The sequence below is a fragment of the Lampetra planeri genome, chromosome 8 (genome assembly GCF_965212315.1).
Source record: "Lampetra planeri chromosome 8, kcLamPlan1.2.h2, whole genome shotgun sequence".
Taxonomy (NCBI): Eukaryota; Metazoa; Chordata; class Hyperoartia; order Petromyzontiformes; family Petromyzontidae; genus Lampetra; species Lampetra planeri.
This window is the reverse complement of record NC_136114.1, coordinates 770,960-793,212: the sequence shown is the minus strand read 5'-3', so window position 1 is coordinate 793,212 and position 22,253 is coordinate 770,960. Positions and strand designations below refer to the sequence as shown.

Sequence of the window (22,253 nt, the reverse complement as noted above, 5' to 3'; positions counted from 1 at the left end):
TGGGCTGCTGCTCACAACGATATCCGTCCGAGGTTTCACTCTCTCTCTTGGGGCATTGTTCTGTCTATGTTGCAACAGTTGATTGAACAGTTATCTAACCTATATGTGTCATGATATTTGTTTGCTGTGTATGTCGATTGATGCTTTGGGCACCATTGCAAAACGAGATGTTCAACCACGCAGATGATGAAGCGATGACATCGGGTCCTGTGCAGGTGCTGGGTGGATTGAATTCTAATGAGGGATAATGATGGTGTGGAGAGACCTTCTGCAATATACCAATCATGGATGATCATGATGACATTTTAACTATACACTCATTTTCAGAAGGGGACCACTTTTGCCGATAAGACATCAGAGTGAGGGCCGCCACGCATTTGAAACCATTGTGTTTGACAGCAGCATGATGATGGGGGTGTTTTTACATTTGTGTATTGTCAGGGGGCTGCACGTCAGGGGCCACACTAAAGACCACCAGAGGCCGCCTGTGGCCTGCGGGCCTTGCAATGAAAAACACTGCTGTACACTAATAATTATTAACTAAATAATTACAATTTAATCAAATTTAAACGAACGCACATTGAATCTGGTCACATACCGTCACTACGAAGTAGAGGTAAGAAAGCTGAGAAGATAAAAAAAATGTTAACGATGTCTTTATTTAAATAACATATAAGCAACCAAGCGTGCGAGGTACCCACCAGGAGTCGACGTGGTGGACGGGTCGCAGTTAGTGACCCCGCGCCCGACGGGTGACCCCGCACCAGCAGCAGCAACGCCCTCCCACAGCCCTCGTCATGGGCACAGCCGCAGTACTTGTAACGCCGTTTTTATTTTATTCATGTTTACGTTCAGGGAGCCTCTCTTGCTTACCGCCCCGAGTCGTCCTTTGCGAGGTTTGACTCCTGTACCTGTACACAAAAGCCAAGTCCGGAAAGTGCAAACTTTGTGGTGAACGTTTAAAAGTTTGCAAATACTTGGATGGGAAGCAGTCTCTCTGCTAAGCTTCGTCAAATACAACAAGAAACCAACACGAGCATCCTCCCCATAATGTATTGTAATGTGTACCTACCTGACATCTAGTGGCAATTAAATGGTAGAACATTGAAATATTTGTGTATGAAAGGGATAAAGAAAACTACATTTTTTTAAAAATAGAAAATATGGCCATCAATATGTTTAGATATTAATTGATTACATTTGTAAATCGAACACGACAGTACAATTACACGTCATGTGTGGCTGTGCACGCAGTGTTCAGACTGGTTGTGTGTAACCTGTGTCCATTAGTTCATGTTTTAAACTGACTGGTGACATCACAGGATCACATTTGCTTGCCTTTCATTATAAAAGTTGCTTTAAACATGAAACATGATTAATACATCAAAACAAGTTACTTAAAAGGATGTTTACATGACTCCTGTCCACAGGGTCACCGCCTCTCCCACTGTAGATCAAACCCGAATATATTTCTCATTCCACCTCGGTCTACAATCAACACTGTGCAGTATCCTGGGATAAAGTTCAACACAATACCGGCACCAGATCTCGGTACAAATCAATTCCTGCCACTCAAGCATAGACCCCGATTCCCCGGAATGTACTGGGTCAAACTCAAGACTGATGGTGGCCTTGCTTGTCCTTTAGTCAGTCAGTGTCCTTTATTTAACCAGGAGATGAAGTTAACCCATTCAGACGCATAGAACAACATGGCCTCTCCCCTGAGCCATGTAGGTTCCCATTAACAGATGGGAAGTCTGACCCAGGCTACTTATCATGCCGCAGGAGAGAGGTACAATGAAGGACCATGAGGTGTTGTTACAGTTCATGGAGATAAGACAGGATGATTACAGTGTTGAGCCAGTCCTCTTTGGTCATACATGACAACAGATTCAGTTCCACAGTCGTGTACATTGTGTCATCCAAAATCCTACAGGAATGCATAATGACAGATTGGAAACAGTGTTTCAATAAAACAATCCAACTCGATGCATTTGTATTGAAAAAGAAAAATAGGTTTGACCCTTTCTGGCAATAAAACCGGTGTTAAGATGTTCACCAAAACATTTTGCAAGTAATTATGTCCACATTAACTCCACGTACTTGTGGTGAACATGCAAACAAAAATATGCTCCGATAATATTTATTGATAGTTAATTTGTGCGTGTTGATATTCAGTCCAAGTAATAGATGCATCGCTGCAGCAATTGGTGTTCAAGGCCGAATAGCGTTTAATTAACACTGTGTGGAACACATTTGTTTGTGCTCTTGAAATATCTGTCCAGAATACGAAGCCTAAGCATGTAAGCCCATTACACTGGTTTACACCATTATGGTAACGATACCCTAATACATGTGCAATTATTTTTATTATTATTTAATCCCACATCATCGTACCCTCATAGCGAATGCTGCAAGAATACGAGAACTCATTTCCTATCACCCGCTGATATCAAATGAGTGTATGGTCTTGGTGAGATATTTAAATCGGGTCCCACTGAATAGTCAATTAGCCTCTGCCCGTGTTTGTCATTATTTATGCACTTGTGTAATATTATTAACGATATTTTACGCGATAGAATCTGAATGGTCCAATTTATTACATCCCAATAAAATGTTCTTATTTTACAGTGAAAATGACATGTAGGCTTGCATCTTCTGCCACTTTATAGTTAATATTGGTCACTGAAGAACAAAAACTCAAGAACATGTTTGGTCATATGCGTATCCAGCGGTGGGGATGTAAATGCAGATTGGCTACCGCAATGTCTCGTGGTTTGGGGTCCTGAGTAGCAAGGGTCTTGTGCAGGTTGTACATGATAAGGTAGCACTCATTACACACAAAGTGCTTGCCACAAATGAACCATAATACATTGCTGATATCGTCAAGGAGCATAAACCATCAAGCGAACTCCGGCTGTCCTCGCAGCGGCTTTTGTGCATCCCAGACACGGCTGCGTCTGCAGCCGTGTCTGGGATGCACTTCATATTAGGAAGCCACGAGAGCTTTGCACTTTTTTACATCTAGATTGAAAACTAATTTATTTATAGCTGCTTTTTGTATTTAGTTTGTTGTCCTTCCCCCCGCACCTCCGATTAGCACGATTGGCTATGTTCGATGCGAAAGAAGTTCAACACACACGTACATACGTTGCAGACGGTGCTGCAGGATGTGTCAGCCACGGCGCTCACGCGAGAATTCATCTCCGCTCCTGGTCTTGCACCGTCGCATTGCCTTCCTGTCGTTCTAGTCGGGTGGGATTTAAGATCGTGTTGCTCGTATCTAAGACCGTGCGAGGGCCTGCTCCACTTTATATTCAATCAGCAGGGCCCTTAACGAATCTGCCGCTGATGCCCTTCGCATTACGTGTGTGTGTGTGTTTTACTTGCCAATTTGTTCAAATGAATAGAATAATTGAAATGCTATTGTAAATACAACACGAGTATACATGCACAAGAGAATAACATCAACTAAAGGAGCATACATTTAAAAAATAAAGCCTGGATAAATAAATGTCCCACACTACCTTTCCATAGACATACGTCAAGCGGTTTCTATATATTTACTGTAAATTGAGTAGATTTATTTTAGAACTGGTTTTCATGTGTCATTAGTGCTGATTTATACATTCACAGAGGTTGCATCAGAGCAGATAAAAACAATGTGAACGAAGGAGTTCAAGTGGTTTGCTGCTCAAATAAGCATTGAGACGGTGCTCCTCTCTCGTTCAGATGCATGAGGCAGTGGTGGAAATTCCACATTCCTATGGCATGGGTGAGTGTATCCATAGCACCTGAATTTTTATATCATGACATAAAGGTTTGCTGTGCTGCTTTATACGAGTGTGTGTGTGTGTTTATACGCATAGGTAGGGCAATAATGTTTTACTTAATGTTTGTATACAGTATATATAGTGTGTCTGTATTTACGTGTTGTATAATGTACACTGTATTCATAAGTTTGTGCCTGTGCTTTTTGGACAACTAGGTAAACAAAAGTCTCAAGACCACCCCATAAAAAATGTTTCCAATTACATACAGGTTAGAATGGCAATATCGATTCTTGTAATTAGTTAAATGAACTAATAACGGCAGGATAAAGTGCTAATCTATGTCATGTATGATTATTTTGTGCTGTAGAAGATCCTCAGAATGGATCATGGAAAATGGATTATTAACTAGTTAAAGTCCTGTATCTGGTGTTAAAGCCAAAATAAGGATTTATGTTTTATCCTGCAAAGGAAGTAGTTTTTGCAATTCAGATTAAGCGACTTTCATCGCATGCACATGCAGAGTTCACGTTTTTGCGTTGCGCACAGATCTATGCTTGTATAAATTCATGAGCCCATAGACTTCAGCTCTGGATTTTTATTAATGGTAAGCATTTAATAAATTGTGCACGTTACATTGATGTACGACAACAAAACGTGTTACCTAAATAAAAATTAAAAACCTCAGGAACATCTGTTTGGAATACACTTTTAAATGAGCGCATACCTGTTTCATTTTATCGACACCTCTATTTTTATTTCATGATTGATATCTTTTAAAAAAAATCCCGGTTCTTCTTCGCAAATGCCTCTGACAAACAACCGAAAATCAAGCGAAATTATTTGGAATTGCGCGGCTGCTTGTTCTGTAGAAATTAATGAACCTACCCGCAGAAAGCTTCATTGCAAACAGATGTACTTTGATACAATGTTAAGCAAACCTGACAGGACTTTTGAAGTTGCTTCCCTTACCATTTTGCTTTGCTTTGTTTTTGGACGCTTCAAACGAGCACTTCAGCAAATCTGAGCCCCCGTCGTCCTTTGTAGTACAAATGTTTGGCTTTCTGCGCTTCTGAGGAGCGTCTGGTCGTGGTGACAAAGGCTTTGAAGGGTGCGGGATTCACGCGCGTCCTGACTGTAGCAAGGCCCCTCTAAAACCCACTGCACGCCTTTGTAGTATGGGCTTTTTGTGTGTGTGTGCCGGTAATGGGTGAGGCTCACCTCGGCAGGCAGCCGGCACGGACACACTCTGAACAGCGCCGAGATTGTGTAAACTTCAGGCGGGCGAGCGAGCGGGCGCAGCAAGCGCGTGCGAGGAAGAGAAAAAGGCTCGCTCTCGTCCGACATCATAGGCCCTCTTGTTCACGCTGTTTTAGCCTGTGGGATGTGCTGCTCCTGACGAGAAGGTGGCGTGCTTCCCATTCAACAGAGGCGGCGTTACACCTGTGCGCGCATCTCAGAGTCAAAGGGATTTCCTGCTCAGATCAGCATTGAGGCGGTGCTCATTTTCCATTCACAGCCATGAGCAAGTGGTTCAAATTCCACATTCATATGGCAGGGGCAAGTCTTGTCTTGCCTTCCCGAGGCAAACAACTGTTGACATTCCCAAGAAGCAATACTTGTTTGATCGACCCCGGGGCAGTGACGGACCAAGTCAAAAAACCAAATAGGATTTTGAGCTTGCAACCATTCCGATTGCGAGCCACACGCTCTCCCACCGAGCCACAGTGTGGTTCATATGCTGTATACACAAAACGTGAAGGGAGCAGTGGCACGATGGTGAGCATTGCACTTCAGTGCCACACCACCTGGATTTATTGCTGGGCGCTCATGGAAATTGTTTTTTTCATCCACATTTAGAAACATGCATTGAGAGTATTTGGCTGCTATAAATTTGCACGTGATAAGCCACTTCGTTGAGCTATCATTTGTGGCAAGGTCACTTATGAAAAAAAGAGCTATTGAGCTCAGTGGGCCTTACCTGGTCAAAAAAAATAGTTTAGTTTAAATGAATACCTGGTGGAGTATTGGTCATTATTGCTCAGGCTGGTGCTCAGTTTTCTCTTGCCTCAGTATGGGATACAAGGTGGCTCATGGTACAGGACGCCGTAGTCTAGGGATCTCGACACTGTTTGTGTGCGATTGCGAGTCGGTGTGTACCCAGCGATCCAAACGCTTGACTGTGTCAGCGTTTTGTGTTGTTTTCTGCCTGACGCCTGAACCGATTAAATTCTGCCTTAGGCACTGGAAATGCGCAAGTGAGGTAAACAATTGAAATAAATTATGCATCACTGAAGGAAGTGTAGAGACACTTTACTGGATATAGATATACAATATAATAGCGCACATCAAATACCGTACACACACAGATTTGTCATAATACGGAACGTTATTATGCAGTATGCAGTTAGTTATTCGCTCACAAGTGGCCAGTCACCTTCTTAACACTCTTCTATCACTATTACTACGGTTACAATTCCTGTGAACTTCACTCATTGATTTCTCCTCCGATGTTGACGATACCAGGCTGTTTCACCTCATCCATTGCGGGTCACATCAACACACTAACGCTCTCACCACCCACTCACCACACTGCAGGTCACAGAAACGCACTAACGCACTCACCATTCACTCACCACACTGCAGGTAACAGGAACATACTATGCACTCACGCACTCACCACCCACTCACCACACTTCAGATCACAGCAACACACTAACGCACTCACACACTCACCATTCATTCACCACACTTCAGATCACAGCAACACAATAACGCACTCACCACACACTCACCACCCACTCACCACACTACAGGTCCCCTCACTTCTCTCTCTGCTCCACTGTTTGAATTCCCTCCTCCATCATCGTCTCTTTTCCCAAAGCCCTTAAAATAATAACCTCGCTCAAAAATCAAGAAACGTATTACACTCTTTATCTGTTACAACGCTGACGATTGTGCTGGTTGTTACTGGCCGCTTGACACTTTGGGCCGTGAAGCCTGGTACTCAGCAACTGCGTGAATAAACAAGCCACAAAAACGAGCAGAAAAGTAAGTTTTGCCGGTGACTGGGCGTGACCCGCTTGTGACCTCACGTAACAACAGCATGCGCTACTGCTGCTGCTGCCACCACCGCGTGCTGCAGATGTGCTGTCGTCGCTGCACCCCACGTCCTTCCTGGGCGAGCACGAGGGCCTGGGCCGCGGCGGCGCTCACGAGTCGTCGCGCTCCTCCGACGGCAAGCTCTCCCTCGCCGTGGGGATCAACCACTGCCTCAATGAGAGGGTACGCACCGCACCACCCCCCCCCCCCCACTCCTTGCTTGCCCCACCAGGGTCAAGGACCAACTGCGGCCGCCGCTGAGCGTCTTTTGAGGTCGGCATGACGCGTGAGGGGGTGGTGTAGCCAGCATCACACCTGGCCTACTCGCTCCACACAAAAGCACAGGGCCCCCATATTTATCGTTATAAACTGTATATAGGGTTGCTAGCTTTTCCATGGGGCAAAGCCGCAACATATTTCCCAGCCAGCCTAGGTCTGTTATCAATACTGTGCAGTCCACTGCAATGAAATCCAACAGCACACCAGTACCGGATCTCGCTATGAATCAATTCCGGCGGCCCAAACACAGATGCCAATTCCTGGACTGTCCAGACAGGTGGCAACCACTAAAGGTGGCGTGGCACATTAGGGGCGGTGTGACCAGAACCACACCCGGCTGCCTTTGTCACCCGAGTTCTGATTTATGCATGCTGCAACAAGTACTAATTTAGGTTAATCCAGTGCAGGGCCGAGGATAGGTTTCATGATCAAAGTTATCATTGAACCAGGAGAGAACCGGAGAGACAAGGACAGTCTCATTCGCAAGAGTAATTTGTGTCACCAAAATGACAGGCTGAGATATCGCTTGCTTCTAATGTTATCCATGGCTAGGAATTGAACCTCGGTCACCTGGATAGTGGTGTTGTGTGAAAATCACTGTGCCACCACCGCACATGTACACATAAAAATGAGATAAAAGCCCCCTCTCTACGTTGGGGCATGCACGCAAGCATTGTCACCTGCAATGACGTTTCCTTAAAGCATTCAGAACATTGAAGGAAGAAACTTATGTGGCTATTTGATTTGCACAATAAAAAAATGCACGTTTTAAAACTCTTACCCGGATTCCAAATTGGTCATCATGGGTTTGTTCGAGATGTGTCATTTGCACAAAGCATTAGAACGTGCATTCAGCAAAGGCAAATAATGGACACTGGATTAAATAGCTGTTATTGAAAGCAGGTGGCTGCATGCTGAGATGTGTTGTCTTTTGTGAGCAAAACCGTAGGAACAATACGGATTTTTAAGCAGGCATTTGTATTGGTGTGTTTCCCAATACCGTTTGTAATTTAGTTCGTGGGTACATTATGAAGCTGAGAGTTGAGTAATTGAAACGTACATGGTAGGCCTTGTGAATGTGTATTTTCAGCAACGTACTGCAGTTAAACAAGTATATGTTTTTATATTAGAGCTCGTAATTATTTAAAATAATATTATGACAACACATACGAGCATTTGACAAACCATACACTGTACACCTATGCATGTGTAAAACAGAGAACATTAATTTCCCTTTGTGCTTCTAGCTGTTTTTCTTGTTAAAAGCAAGAAACATACTTTTTTGAAAATCACAGACAATCTGGACAGGTGTACGGGAGTGCGTGATTAGTCGTTGTATTTATGAAACGTTGGTGTATTCATATTTATTTGAAACATTACTGAGAAAGCTAAAAAAACATACCATGCAACTGATATTGGCCGAACATCCCAATGCTGACTAATTAGCTGCAAATTACTCAATTGGGATCGGACACCAGCAGCAGCAACATCACCCCCCGACTGCGAACACTTGAAAAGACCCTCCTGGAAAAGAGTGATGACACTCACAGAGACGTTCCTGGGTAAACGAGCGGAATAATTATGTCATTATAAAAATAATTGCAATGCATGCGACGGCAGCAACTGTTGGGCAAAAAATTCACCGATTCGCCAGCATCGGACTCCCAATGAAACAATCCGCTGGCTGGTGCGGGGAACCCAGCATGCACAACGACAGCTCCGTTCCTACGACCTGCCCGTGGCAGTGATTTGAGAGTGATAGCTTTTTGATGTCTACTGTTCACTAGTTGTCAACAGTTTGGTCACAAATGTGAGCTGTTTTCTTTATTATTAGTATCATACTGGATGAACGGCTTAGCAAAAGATGCACTTAAATGGAGCTACATGCACACCGCCGGCTTATATAGAATGTATTCCAGCTGTAACGTGTACATGAACCGGCGGTGTGCACCATTGAATTAATGAATTGTCCCATTATATTCTACTGCGCACGATGGAAGCGATACGTTCAGAAGCTGATTGTCAATGCCGTAGTGCGCTTGCCACGAGAGTGCTTCAGGAGAGAGAGTTCGTATAGTTTTGATGTTCCTCCTCCCTAGAAGGAGCACAGACTGCAGTGGCTCAATGTGTGGTCCATAGTTTGATTTTATGTATCACACAACATTGCAATTGTTGACCGTGTTTCTCAAGAAAAGCATCGGTGAGTTGTAAGACACTTTTTTTCAGGAGGGTCCTGTCAAGTCTTCGCAGTTGGAAGGCGATGTTGCCACTTAGTTATCCCAATTGAGTCATTTTCAGGTGATATTTAAGCATTGGAATCTTTGCTGTGGGTGGAAATTGGTGAACCCAGAGGAAACCCATGCAGAACAGGGAAAGACAATACTAACACTCATAAAGACCCCCAGTGCTGATGTTCTGAAAAAATAGCCTTACCTGGGGGGAGAAAAGTCAATAAATTAAGACTTATATTTACAAACAGTACTCAAATAAGGCTGAGTCAACCTAGGGGAGGCCCAAGACCAGTTCAAATATTCAGCACTACCATATTATATGGGCACGAGTGGGAATCGAACTCAAGTCGCCCAGTTCATAGCACAGTGCGCTAACCTCTGCACTACCGCTGCCCACCGCTCACTCTCACACTCTCGCACCGGGCAGAACAGGAGGAAAACATGCTAACTCAATGCAGAAAGACACCCGAATTGGGAATTCAACCCAGGACATTGTGCCACCCTCTTTCCCACATTGCACTTTAATGTGATACAAGTTCATCAAACGTTTAAATTATATTTCCTGCACAATGGCACTAACAAAGGTGTAAAAACCTGAAGGTGACTTCAAACTTTGCAACTGTTCAATGCTACACTTGTGTGACCTGACAGTGCATAGTAATATCTTACACAGTTAATGAGGAAACATACATTTCACACTAATTATTAAATTTGTAAACTTATGGAAAGAATAACTAATCAAGCCTGAGCATCATATTTAAATTATAAACATTTTGTGCATGTTAAGTGAAGGTATGAACTTATATCAGATGATGAGATCAGCTAGCCTGCGGTAATGTTATCACACAGAGCACCTTTCACAATCCAAATTTATTGTAATATAGACAAATGCATCGATGTATTTCAGTTGACGTGCTGCTATACTTGAGCAAGTGAACACACTTAGTATTGTGGGACTACGTGCGTCATGCAGTCTCACACCGTGTATCATAAACAAGTCTATTTCAAGAGACATTAAACACAACGTGGGCATTAAAGGCAGCAGGGTGGCGCAGTGGTAACAACCCCGTGCCTCACAGCAACAAGTTCCTGGTTTTGATTCCCCACTCGGGTGCCTCTCTGTGAGGAATCTGTGTGATTCTCCCCCTGCTCTGAATGGGATTCCTCTAGGCTCTCCGCTTTCCTCCCATAGCTAAAAACAAACCACACAGAATGTAACCAGTATCGGCCAAACATCACACACACAACAGCAACAACAACACCGCCTGCTCCCCACCCCATCATGAAAACCTGGTAGGACCCTCCTGTAGGAGAGGCGTGAGGCCTTTGCTGGGTAAACAAGCGTTGTATTACATGAATAAATAAATAACGATCCATAACTGCTTGGTGCTGTGGTTACACCAGCAATATTATTAATCACCAATTTGCTTTCCACGTCTCTTGGAAGAGACTCGCATAGAACACACTGTGAGACTGCGGGACACGGGCAGTAACACAATCCTCAGTGCGGTTCCATGCTGCATGTTAACATCTTCAATGCTGGATGTTAATGAGCGCCACGGTGGCACGATGTTAACTACCTCGCCTGGTATGTACGCAGTCATCGGTTCTATTCCGACCCTGGCGCCTGTATATTTAGAGTTTACATATCCCTGTGGTCGCGTCAATTTTCTCCGGGTTTTTCCCTCAACATTTAGAATCAATGTGCGTTTAGAGTATTTGGCTGCTATAGTTTCCGCATGATGATGAGCCACTTGAGCTATCATTTGTGAAAGTCAGGTCGCTTCTGAAAAATATCTATATAACTTAGTGGGCCTTACTTGGTAAAATAAGAAAAATAGTTTAGTTTTAATGTAATAATACTCTAGAGACGGCTTGTGGAATCGGTCCTTTTATTTGCTTTTCTCAGTTCACAAGCACTCCCCGTTGCTGTCAGGCAACGGGAAGTGGGCAGACAGATCGCAAGAGACGCACCGCCACGTGGCACTCGGAGCCCCGCTTTCTCTCTCTTCATTCCTTGTCTGACCACGTGTCCCTCGGCTCTTCCCTTATTTAATGCCTGGGTCACGTGGTACGCTCCAGCCAATCCTTAATAGCCTGCGCTGAATGTTCCAGATTCCTCCATCAACTCCCGGGACCACGCCCCTGACTTGTCTTCTCATTGGCTGAGACCAAGAGCAGCAGAACCAATCATCCTAGCTGACATCCCTCGATCACGCCAGGGCCATGCTCCCAGGCTCTCCCCCCATTGGCTGTAGAGCAGGACCGGCAGAGCCAATCACCACGTGAGCCGGACATAGGCTCTCATTACATTAACATGTGGCATCGATAGGGTGCAATTGTCATCTGATGATACAAATGAGTTTGAAAGTTGTTGTTGATGAGTCGACACTGACACAGCCTCTGTGAGTGTATCCGAAGCATCACACCTGTAGGGGCCGTGTGCTCCCCCCCCTCCCCTCACCACAACCATGAGCCTAAGCCCATGCAGACGCCCCTCCCGTGGACGTTTCTACTCTGGTCTCCACGTTCATTTATGAGGTGCTCTGCCCAAAGCCAGGTCCAAGGCACGCAGAGGCGGATCTAGACGCTTGCTCCTCCCCACTGCTCTGCACCACTGCGGGCACGATCCCCCCCCCCGGCTCGTCTCCCAAAGCGTACACGGTGACGCTTGCTCTGTTAGAATAAGTGCCATTAAGGTAACCTTTACCACTGGGGTGGTTATTTTCCGTGACAAATATAATTCCAACCCAGTTGAATTGTAGTCGATTTTAACTCGATGAATAAGGCCCTAAATTGTGTTTGTGACTCTTCAGGGTTACCTTTGTAAATCAACTGCCAGTAGTCTAGAAGTCTTCACGGCCCGTTAAGATCTCGTGACTCGTGCCACAAACCCCTTACAGCCAATGGGTATTCAGCGTAGTGCCGAGGGTCATCCGAGTCATGTGCGGTGACACCAGCATGCTCGCCCTGCCGTCACACCGAGCCGACCAGGGGCACTCTCTCATCACACAAACTCCCATGTGTGTATGTGTGTTCTCACGACCAACACCAGTGATGGTTATCTGATCCAGTTCTGGGCCTCCCCTAGGTTGACTCTGCCTCAAATTAGTACCTGCTGCAGTAGGTAAACATAACCACTGGGATGACAAAGGCAACTGGGCGTGGTGTTGGCCACCCACCCCCTCGTGTACCGTGCCGGCCTTCATAGGTGGTCGCTACCAGCACTTGCCCCTTACAGTCTGTACAGGTCATACGGCGGGTCTTTATCTTTGAGACAGTTGCTCTGCGCTCTTGCGATGTGCGGAATGTTCTTAAGAACAATGATGATGAAGCAGTGTCAGCAATGGTAACATCATCACCAGCAGCAGCGTTTAATTATCATACTCAAATTCATCATCGTCATCTTCACTTTCGTCAACTCCATTATTGACATCATCATCAGCATCGACATCTTTTTATCGCATTCTTTGATCTCGATCAGCTATATCATTTTCACATTGTGAGTGAGCCTCGATTCTGCTGCTTTTCTGAAAAGCTTCGTGCATCAAACACATGCTGCTGCTAGAAAGTTTGCGTACAAATGCAGGAAAATAATTTGCGGAATGGAGACATCGATCGTGTACAAGGATCCACGCGCAGAATCGGCCGTGCTTCTGACTGCACGAGCCACGCCGCCCTCGACGCACGACCGTCGGCGATCCCCCTCGCCATGACAAAGTTTCCACAATTTTGTGAAACGTTTTGTTGGCTTTACCCTGGCCCCACCTCACTCTTGGGCCATAATTGTGCCACGAGAAGTGACGCTATGGGTACTTCTTGTGCACAATCTGCTGCTCACAAATTCAAGAATTCTGAATTTTCCGATGTACGAATGAGGTGGTGAAGTTTGCCAAAAGGTGTGGAAACGATGGCCAAAATAGCTGCATGAATCAGGCCCCTTGTGTCTCAACAGAAAACATTGTTTAGAAAAAAAATTGCTTGACTGCTTTGAAAACATTTTATTTTTACTCCAAAGTTTTTATAATTATTATTGTTAGTATTATTCATTTGCTTTCTAGATTATGAATGAACATTCTCATTACATTCATTTTAACCAAATCCAGGTTAAACCCACAATGTATCTAAATCAGTGGTTCTTAACCTTTACTGCAGCCTTGCACCCCTTTGGTTCGCAATAGTAAATCATGTATAATGTTAATAAATACATAGGAGGTTTAATGAAACAAAGTAGTTGTACTTACGTGCCCGTGCTGAATTTGCAGTTTCGATGATTTACCTTCTAAAAATAATCTGACCATGTCTCGCACCCCAGTGCAGCTCGCACCCTCAGGAGTTGTGTGCACCCCAAGTTAAGAACCACTGGTCTCAATGATTACGTGAATAATGGTTAGTTTTCTATTGCCTCATTCACGAAAATTGCATCTTACAGTCACTGAGAAACCACAGCCAAGTTGGAAAGCAGCCAGGCGGCGAGCCAGCACAACCAATAACTGCCCAAGCTCTGCATTTCTCTATATCTGAAGAAGTTTTCAGCGAATTAATGAGTATTTATAGACACCGGGGAAAATCGGAGCGGCCGGAGAAACCAGGTGATGTGAGCAGGCAACACTGTATCCATGGGACCTTTTTTGCCAGTATCATTTTTTTTAAAATAAGAATATGTGGTGGTCTTTCTGGCAATCAAACATGAGGTGTTAAGATGTTACAACATCAAACAGAACGTCTTGCAAGGCATCAAGTCCGCATTAACCACACGTACTTGTGACGCATTGTCTTTTAAAATGATTGGCTTACACCAGAGACAGCAGCCTTCTTCATGGCGTTGTATCACCGGTATCAGAGCAGAGAACAACGCCGAAAGGCGAAGAGTACACAGACAATGTTTTATTGCCAGAAAGGGTAAAACTTATTCTTATTTTCAACACTCTATCCCATTGAGAAGTGACCGATGACATTCGTCCACGCTTTGCTGAACCGTGTTCTCATAGCAAGCCAGGATCTGGTACCTCAACACCCACGGGAAGGGAGTATTGCAACATTTGTGTGATCCACCAACCCTTGCTTCCACAGTGATGGATTACAGGCCACGTGCATAGCCACTACTGACCAACCAATGGTATTCATTAGGTATCCATTGCGGCCGTAATGCTTTATCTGCTTCCTGGGAAAACAATAAGATCATGTGCATGGTAATTATTGAGTGTTTAATGCAGATATTGAGTTGCCGCCTTTTTCTTGCAGTAAACACTGAAGTATTCTTGCTCTACCTCGGCAACTGCATTTTTTTATGTATCATCTGCTTTATTAAATCTCTATTTTTCAAGTTCCCACAGTTGACTGCTGGAAAAAACACATGCAAACATCTCTGCATGTATCGTGCATTCCTCAGAGGATAACAGTCGTGCGTGCAGATGAAGTGAATTGAAGGTAATTCAGCACCAAGATTTCCACTATTCACAAGGTGGTCGGAAATGTTCGTGTTATACCACGTTTACCGCAGAGGTGCCAAGAGAGATCCTCACAAGATCAGGCCACGATGTTCGATATAAATCACGCAACGCAAACGTCACATCAGCAATAGATATAGTCGCTCGCTCTCAGATGTCAACGCATCTGTAAGGTGTGCTATTAATAAGGATATGCTTTTTTTGTACAGTGTTTCCCAAATTGCAAAGTAATACTGTTGTGTTAATATCTACGGTGCAAACACTGTTGTCATGGCTGCGTCCGCCACTCCTGGCCTTTATTTCCCATGTTACGTTCAACGGGCGTGCTCACGGTGATGCGATGATACGATTTGCGCCTCGTAGCAAGAAGGACCTCGGTTCGATTCCTAACTTTGGCACCTTTCTGCGTGGGGTTTCTATATTTTGTTCTCCGTGGGTTTCCTCCGGGTTCCCCGTCTTTTCCTCTGGCTAAAAGCACACACAATGCCATTGGTGGTGGCCACACATTTCAATGTAGCCAGCCCTTTCTGCAAAATAATCTTGGGAATCGGTGTGGCTTCACCAGTTAAATTAGTAACAAATAACGCTATTGTACACCCAAGCCTTTATTATGCAGCATGTCATTGTAACTGTGTCTTACGTTCATTAAATAGTCATGAACATGTAATTTTAATTGTATAGTATTTTTCGTCTTTGTAATCCCAACATGACATCCTTGACACTGTGAATATCAACATGGAGGCACGGTTCTTATCAAGCACAATAAAGACAGAACCAGTGAGGATATTTTGAATTCATAAAAAAGACGAAAAACCTGGAGCTCCCAAGCACCCCACATGAGAGACGGCGACAGTAGCAATTCAGATGACGCCATATTCGCTGCAAGCATCGGAGATGGAGACTCACTTTGGCCTGAGTGCCCTACTCACGTTGAATACGTGCAAGAGTTAAATGTAGCCCATAGATCTTCTGTAGACTCTGCTGAATGAGCTTTTTAATCATGAAACATAATTCGCGGTTCGAACCCAGGAGGCTGCCCTGGTTAATGCTGCAGGCGTATTAACTGTGACATGTGCTGTGAAAAGATTCCTGTCACATCATTCGTAACGATGCCAATTTGTCAAATTTTCCGAAAATTTTCTGAAAGTTTCTTAATTAAGATGACAGCAACATCGATCGGCACTGAAACTACCACGGACTGTGTCTGTGAAACACAGCAGCGCCTTCCTGATAGCCTTGCGCTACAAGAACGGAGCATGTACAAAAAAGTTCTAAAGTAATATTATTATTAGAAAATGAACCTTATGGCGGTACCCCGGGGTACCATAGTCCCCCGGCTCTCGCATAATGTCCGTGATACAGTCATTTTTAGTCTGTTGATGGTCGGCGATGCGGCAATCGACTCATATCGACGAGCTGTACACGATGCACTCTGGTGCATACTAGCGTTCAGGGTTTCAGCGCAATCGTCCTCGCTACGTTTTGACATCGCGGAGTAGCACTGATTTCGGATTGATTGGTACCCCAGTCGTGGAGTTAAGTACACCCCTGGAAAAAATAGTGTCCCAGAAATAAAATATTAAATGCCTCGGCCATTTTGTATTATTTGGTACCCCGGGATACTGCCATAAGGATAAAATATCCAAAAAGTTAGAAAAACCTTACTTTTATTATTAACAAACTGAAGTTACATCAATATTACTTAAATGTTAATGATCATGAAAGAAACATTGGAGCACGACTGCTTCTCATTGAATCAACTTCACGAATGCTCGCCACATGACAATTTGCGTTACCCTGGGTTTAAAAAAAACCTGACTTCACTATTTTTATTTTACCATGTAAGGCCCACTGAGCTACTGTATTTCTCTTTTTCAGAAGCGACCAGGCTATCACAATGATAGCTCAACAAAGTGGCTTATGTGGACATTTATAGCAAGCAAATACTCTGAAATCAACATCACGTGTTTAGGAGGGGGAAAAAGCGGAGGACCCGGAGAAAAATGCATGTGATCACATGGAGAGAGACACGCAGACTCCAAATATACAGGCATCAGGGTCTAGATCGAACCCACGACTTCCTGCATACCAGGCGAGGGAATAAATATCTCATCACCATGGCGCCTTAAATCACCTGGTAGCAAAATGCATCTCTGCAGGAGCCACTGTGAAGGGTGGTGCAAGGTCAGAACTTGAGCCGCATGGGCAAGGTCTGGTCGCATCTGGCCGTGTGACGTCTGATCAGACCCGAATCTGATTCTGAGCCACATTTTTTTTGTAAATCTCATTGTCCAAGGGCTGAATGTGATCCAGATCGACGTACTGATCTTATCCGGATCACAGTTAAATTATTGTCAAATAACCCATATGATCTCATGTATGATTTAAGAGAAAAATATATGTTGATATATATTTTCTTTTTTTTTAAGTCGTCCTGTATAAACTCCAGTTTACTGAGAAACACACCTTTGTTTCTCAATGCACATAGTAAGATGAAATAGTGCCCGTGTAGTGTGATGGCTTAGGCATGCTCTAACAGCAATCATAGTAATACATGGAATTAATATGCGTTACTGAGATTACAAGATTAAACATGCCTTCGATTTGCTGTTGAAGAATTTACATTAAAATACCTCTCTAGCTGGGACGCACATATCCATGTCTCCTGTGGTGTAACTAGGGCTCGGCCAACTGCGGAGGTACTGACAGAAGTGACTGAGGTAGACAAAATCAATTTCGTGTTATGATTTTATCATAAGAAAAATGTGTATCGCGTTTTAATGTTAGAATGACGAGCAGTCCAAACTTTCGATGAAATTCTGAACCAAACTGATATTATATCCATAGCCAATCACTGGCACTTAGTACGTGAAAATAAATCAGAGGAATCAGGGGTACACCTACCACGGGTTGGGAACCACTGCTCCAGTGCATACCGATCATAATAATTATTGTCGCAACAAGGATCGTAACTAGCAAAAAACACGGCTCAATAATATGCAAGTGAGGTCCATAACATTGCTACAACAATGCACGAGCAGTAATCCTATAATCCAATTGTGCGTCTTGATGTTTCTGTGCAAGCGTCACCCATTCGTGCTAAATTGTGGTTTTTGTACTGTTATATGGCATTCATCTTTTACTGTGTCAAGATGTGTAGGATGTTAAATGAAGCTTTCATTAAAACTTGCAAAAAAGTAATGTGTCCTCTAAATCAAGGACTGAACTGTAAACTTTGAGGCCCTGGCATGGTTTTAAGTTCACACTGTTTTGTAAAAAAATATGAACATGTACCTTCTGAGACTCGACTGTGTGCATGGGCTCCCTCTGGTGGATGATTTTACCCACATGGGCATGCAATTTTAGAACGGGCAGTTTATCCGATTCTTGTTGGATTTTGGTCAGTAAATTGTTATTGTAGCAAATGTAGTCAAAGGCAAAATATTCCTCCAAGTTGACTTTTGCTCGAGTCTGAAGACTCAGGGAAACACATGCCCATGGTGCACATCACATAAGCTCACCAGTGTGTTCCTGATTGCAGTGAAGCGCCTTTATCTGTCACCCTCTTATTTGCAAATCTTTGTTATCGGCAGAGGCCAGGGACTAGGGCTGCCACCTTTTCCCACTGTCGACCAAACCTAGACATGTTTCTCAGTCGGCCGAGGTCTATTATCAAAACTGTGCAGTAAACTGCTATAAGGTTCGATGCACAACCGGTACCAGATCTCGGCAAAAATCAATTCCTGCCACCCAAGACACAGGTACCGTTTCTAGGACTGTCCGGGTCTGACCTACCACCACCTACACGTGAACATTAATTGTTGTGGAGCTTCATACAGACGGAGGCTCCTTCCTGTACTAGAGCCATGCCACCTGAGCAGAGTAGACTTTCTGTCCATCTGCCTCGTATTTATCCAAGTAATTTGCTACTCGAATACAGCATTGATGTATTGCTCATCTCCCGTTTACAGCCCTGATCCAGTGGTAGAAACTCACCTTCCTATAGCAGTGGTAGTGTAGAGATAGGACAATCACTGTTGACTTCCCCGTCAAAGTGGTCCTCATTGTGAATCAATATGGGAGGGACGATGGGCCGAGTCAACACCCAACCAGGACCTTGCAACCTTCTGATTACGAGCTGCTTGCTCTCCTGGGAGAGACACAGAAGAATTCGTTTTTGGGTTTTTACACGTCTTGATTGTGGGTTCACGTGCCGTGAACGGAGCCTTTCTGAGAGAGACATCACGGGGACCGGGGTTCTTAGGGACCGCTGCTGGCTCTCTCCTGAATGCTCACAATGGAGTCAAGGTCATGACTACTGTAGTTAGTTTATGTAGTGATACCACATTATGTTTTTGTAGTCGAGCGTTTGTTTTGCTTTTCGATGATTGTGCTCCAACTTGTATGGTACGGTGCGGATCGATCTGGAGTGGCGTGGTTCATCAGCCACGCTCCTCAGATGGCCACGCAGTGCCTGCGATTAACTCCTTTATAAGTCTGGAGCAGGGTTCCTCCGAGTTTATCCTGAATACAAGGAGTTCCCCTGCCTGCAGAGTAAAGGTAGCGGTTTGGACCTACTCTTCAATGTTGACTGTGGGAGTACCCACACTTTACCCCACCACATGCGACCTGTATGAACAGGCACTGCGACGTTGCTGGGTGGCAGACAGAGCTCGGACGGATTTGTGAAACGTGTCCATTGTCTCCCGCTGAATATAAAATATGTAAACACAAAAATGTAATGTTTTTTTCCTTGAAGGATTAACAAGGTGTCAAGACTTCTCCGGGAGGATAATGCATTTGGATATTTAGCCAATTGATGTTGTTTTTTATTACAGAATGGCACAAGTGCAGAGGACATTGATGTAGCTTGAGAACACTCACCCAGAAAATAGACTAAACACAGGTCCCCAAAAAAACGGTGATTAACCCATTTGCCATCCCCTGGCATCTCGCAGCCCAGCCAGTGTATCTTAGCACGCAGTGCCATCCGTGACATCCGTTGATCCTGGCTCCAGAGCAGGGGATTACGACTGTGAGCTCGGATGCCCGGCACAACTGGGTTCATCTCTTAAGTGCTCCTGTACAGTGACAATTATCGTCGCAAAATGTGTCCTTTTAAAGATAGCTTCCTGACAAATTAAGATAATAAATTAGCAGACAATACACCGCCTTCACACATCCTTCCCTCCATTTAACAAAAACATGTGTTTTTTATTACAGATACCATCACCCACATGGCCTTCTGAGAGTCATTTCAGCAAAATCTGGAGCAGTGTCAACATTCAGTATCTCATCACCAGTGTCAGGCTTGCTTGAACCAATGCTGGATAATTGCCAAATGTTTAGAGGCAAGGACCCTCTCTGTGAGATACGGTTCCGAGTTCAGCGTTGTTGTGAATAAATATAACAATCTCCACAACGACGCTCGTGATTATTTAGTGTTTTGCATTGTATAATTTTGTGTTATGCTTTGTATAGTTTTTTTTACACGCTGTTTAGTTTTGTATCATGCATTTACAACCACGTACATGCTTTGAAACGCCCATAACTTTGGATTGCTGAACTAAAATTGTGTATATTCAGGGAATACAATATGCTCATATAAACATACCAGAAAACACGTTGCAATACAGGTTAAATTTGTATTTGTTGACTCGTGTTACGTACAGCCCATTATATATCAGCCTAAAACAATGTGATTGAATACCAGCACACTCCCAATGCTGATTGTCTCTTCCATTTATCTAGGTAAGCTGTTGAGAACACTGAAGCACATAACTAGCCCTCATTAGTCGCTTTCATTTGGTTGTCAGTTCCTGCCACTTTACATTAGTTCCCATAAGTAGTCTTCCAGTACTACATCTCTTTCATCTCCTTAACCGCACAAAATTATATATTTTTTAAACTCATTATTTCCGACGATGCACCTAAAAATCATTAATTGTCTAGCACGCTCGCTGCGTGCTCATTGAAACAAACAGTGGGTGTACACAGCGTATGGCAGAATTCAAATTGTCTGCTTTCAAGTAGGGTAGCTCGTTTTTTTTGGATATCCCAATGATTTGGAAATAAAAGTTATCCTCATTACCATTGAAGATCAATTGACAATGAAGTGACGCTGTCAGACTCCCTATTCTTAATTGCACTTATTAAAATGATCTTTTGAAATGCTGTTCACATGTCAGCATCAGAAATGTTACAAAGTGCTTGAATGTGTAGTCACAACAATGAGTGCAAGTCGGGGCTCTCATCAACGAGAGATGTATAGGACCAACAGTGCAATATTCATCTCATGCCAACAAAGACTATCATGAAATCCATAGTAACGATACATTATATTATCACACATTCATCATCATTCGTGATCTCTCCGTTGCTTAATGAAGGCCTCCTCAAAGTATACAAAGGGGAAGGCTCATTGACCAAATGGTATCATTGTGTACATCGTAAAGTAATCTGGGACAGTTGTTGGAACGAACCTCGCGTCGACGATTCTTCTTTTCAGAAAGGGATTAAAACTGACTGGAAGGATTGCAGGCCAAGGAGCCCCCATGTAGAGGAGAGTACATCCTGTACGAAGATCTTTGGGGACAGGATACAGGAGCGTTCAAAGGCCAACCGGCCACGTGAGCAATTGTGGCCAGGTCGCTTCTGAAAAACAAGTTAATACCTCGGTGGGCTTTGCCTGGTAGGATGGGGGTGGTCTAGCTTTATCTGTATGTTTTTGGGTGAATTGTTTACCTTTCTTATACTTTACACTACCATCATACTCTTTGGTTCTTTCGGTAAAGTCACGTAGGTAGACAAAAAAATAGATCATGACGTTTCGATCACAACACAAGCGATGGTTGCTTGCGTTGCGATCGAAACGTCATGAAGACGGTCGCTTATTGTTGCGATCGAAACGTCGTGATCTATTATTTTGTCTACCTACGTGACTTTACCGAAAGAACCAAAGAGTATGGATTCCTGCAGTCACGAAAGCTTCAAATCAAGACACTACCATCGTGTGTTGTATTGTGTGTTGTAACGCTCTTACTTGCCCCGACTGGACATCTGTGAAAAAAGGTTTAGAGCGCATCAGATTCCTCCAGTATAAATAAATATTCTGATTCTGGGGAATGGATATCAACGTGTAATAACGTGTTTGCAATGCTCAACTCCAACTGTACGTGACTTTATAGTTTGGATGGCCTATTTAGTGATGTGCTGATCACATTGGATGATGATTTCTTTAAGTCTTAATCCACAAAACATTCTCAAATGATTTTTCCTGGACAAATAAAAAATAATTGAACACAAAGCGTCAAAAAGCGTCACACAAAGCGTCAAAAAGCGTCAGCCAACATTTTGTAATAAGCTGATATAGTAATACAGGAACATGCATACGTGTGTATCACGCTATGTGTCCGTTTCAC

At 43.8% G+C, this 22,253-nt stretch overlaps 1 protein-coding gene across 1 annotated transcript in view; it reads left to right on the top strand.

Moving 5' to 3' along the window:
* LOC144720439 (transcription factor SOX-5-like) overlaps window positions 1–22,253 on the top strand; it is a 236,143-nt gene that overhangs the window by 186,156 nt on the left and 27,734 nt on the right. Inside the window, exon 10 of the mRNA XM_078597241.1 lies at window positions 6,916–7,055. Within this exon, the coding sequence (XP_078453367.1) occupies window positions 6,916–7,055 (140 nt within the window). The remainder of the gene's footprint in view (window positions 1–6,915; window positions 7,056–22,253) is intronic.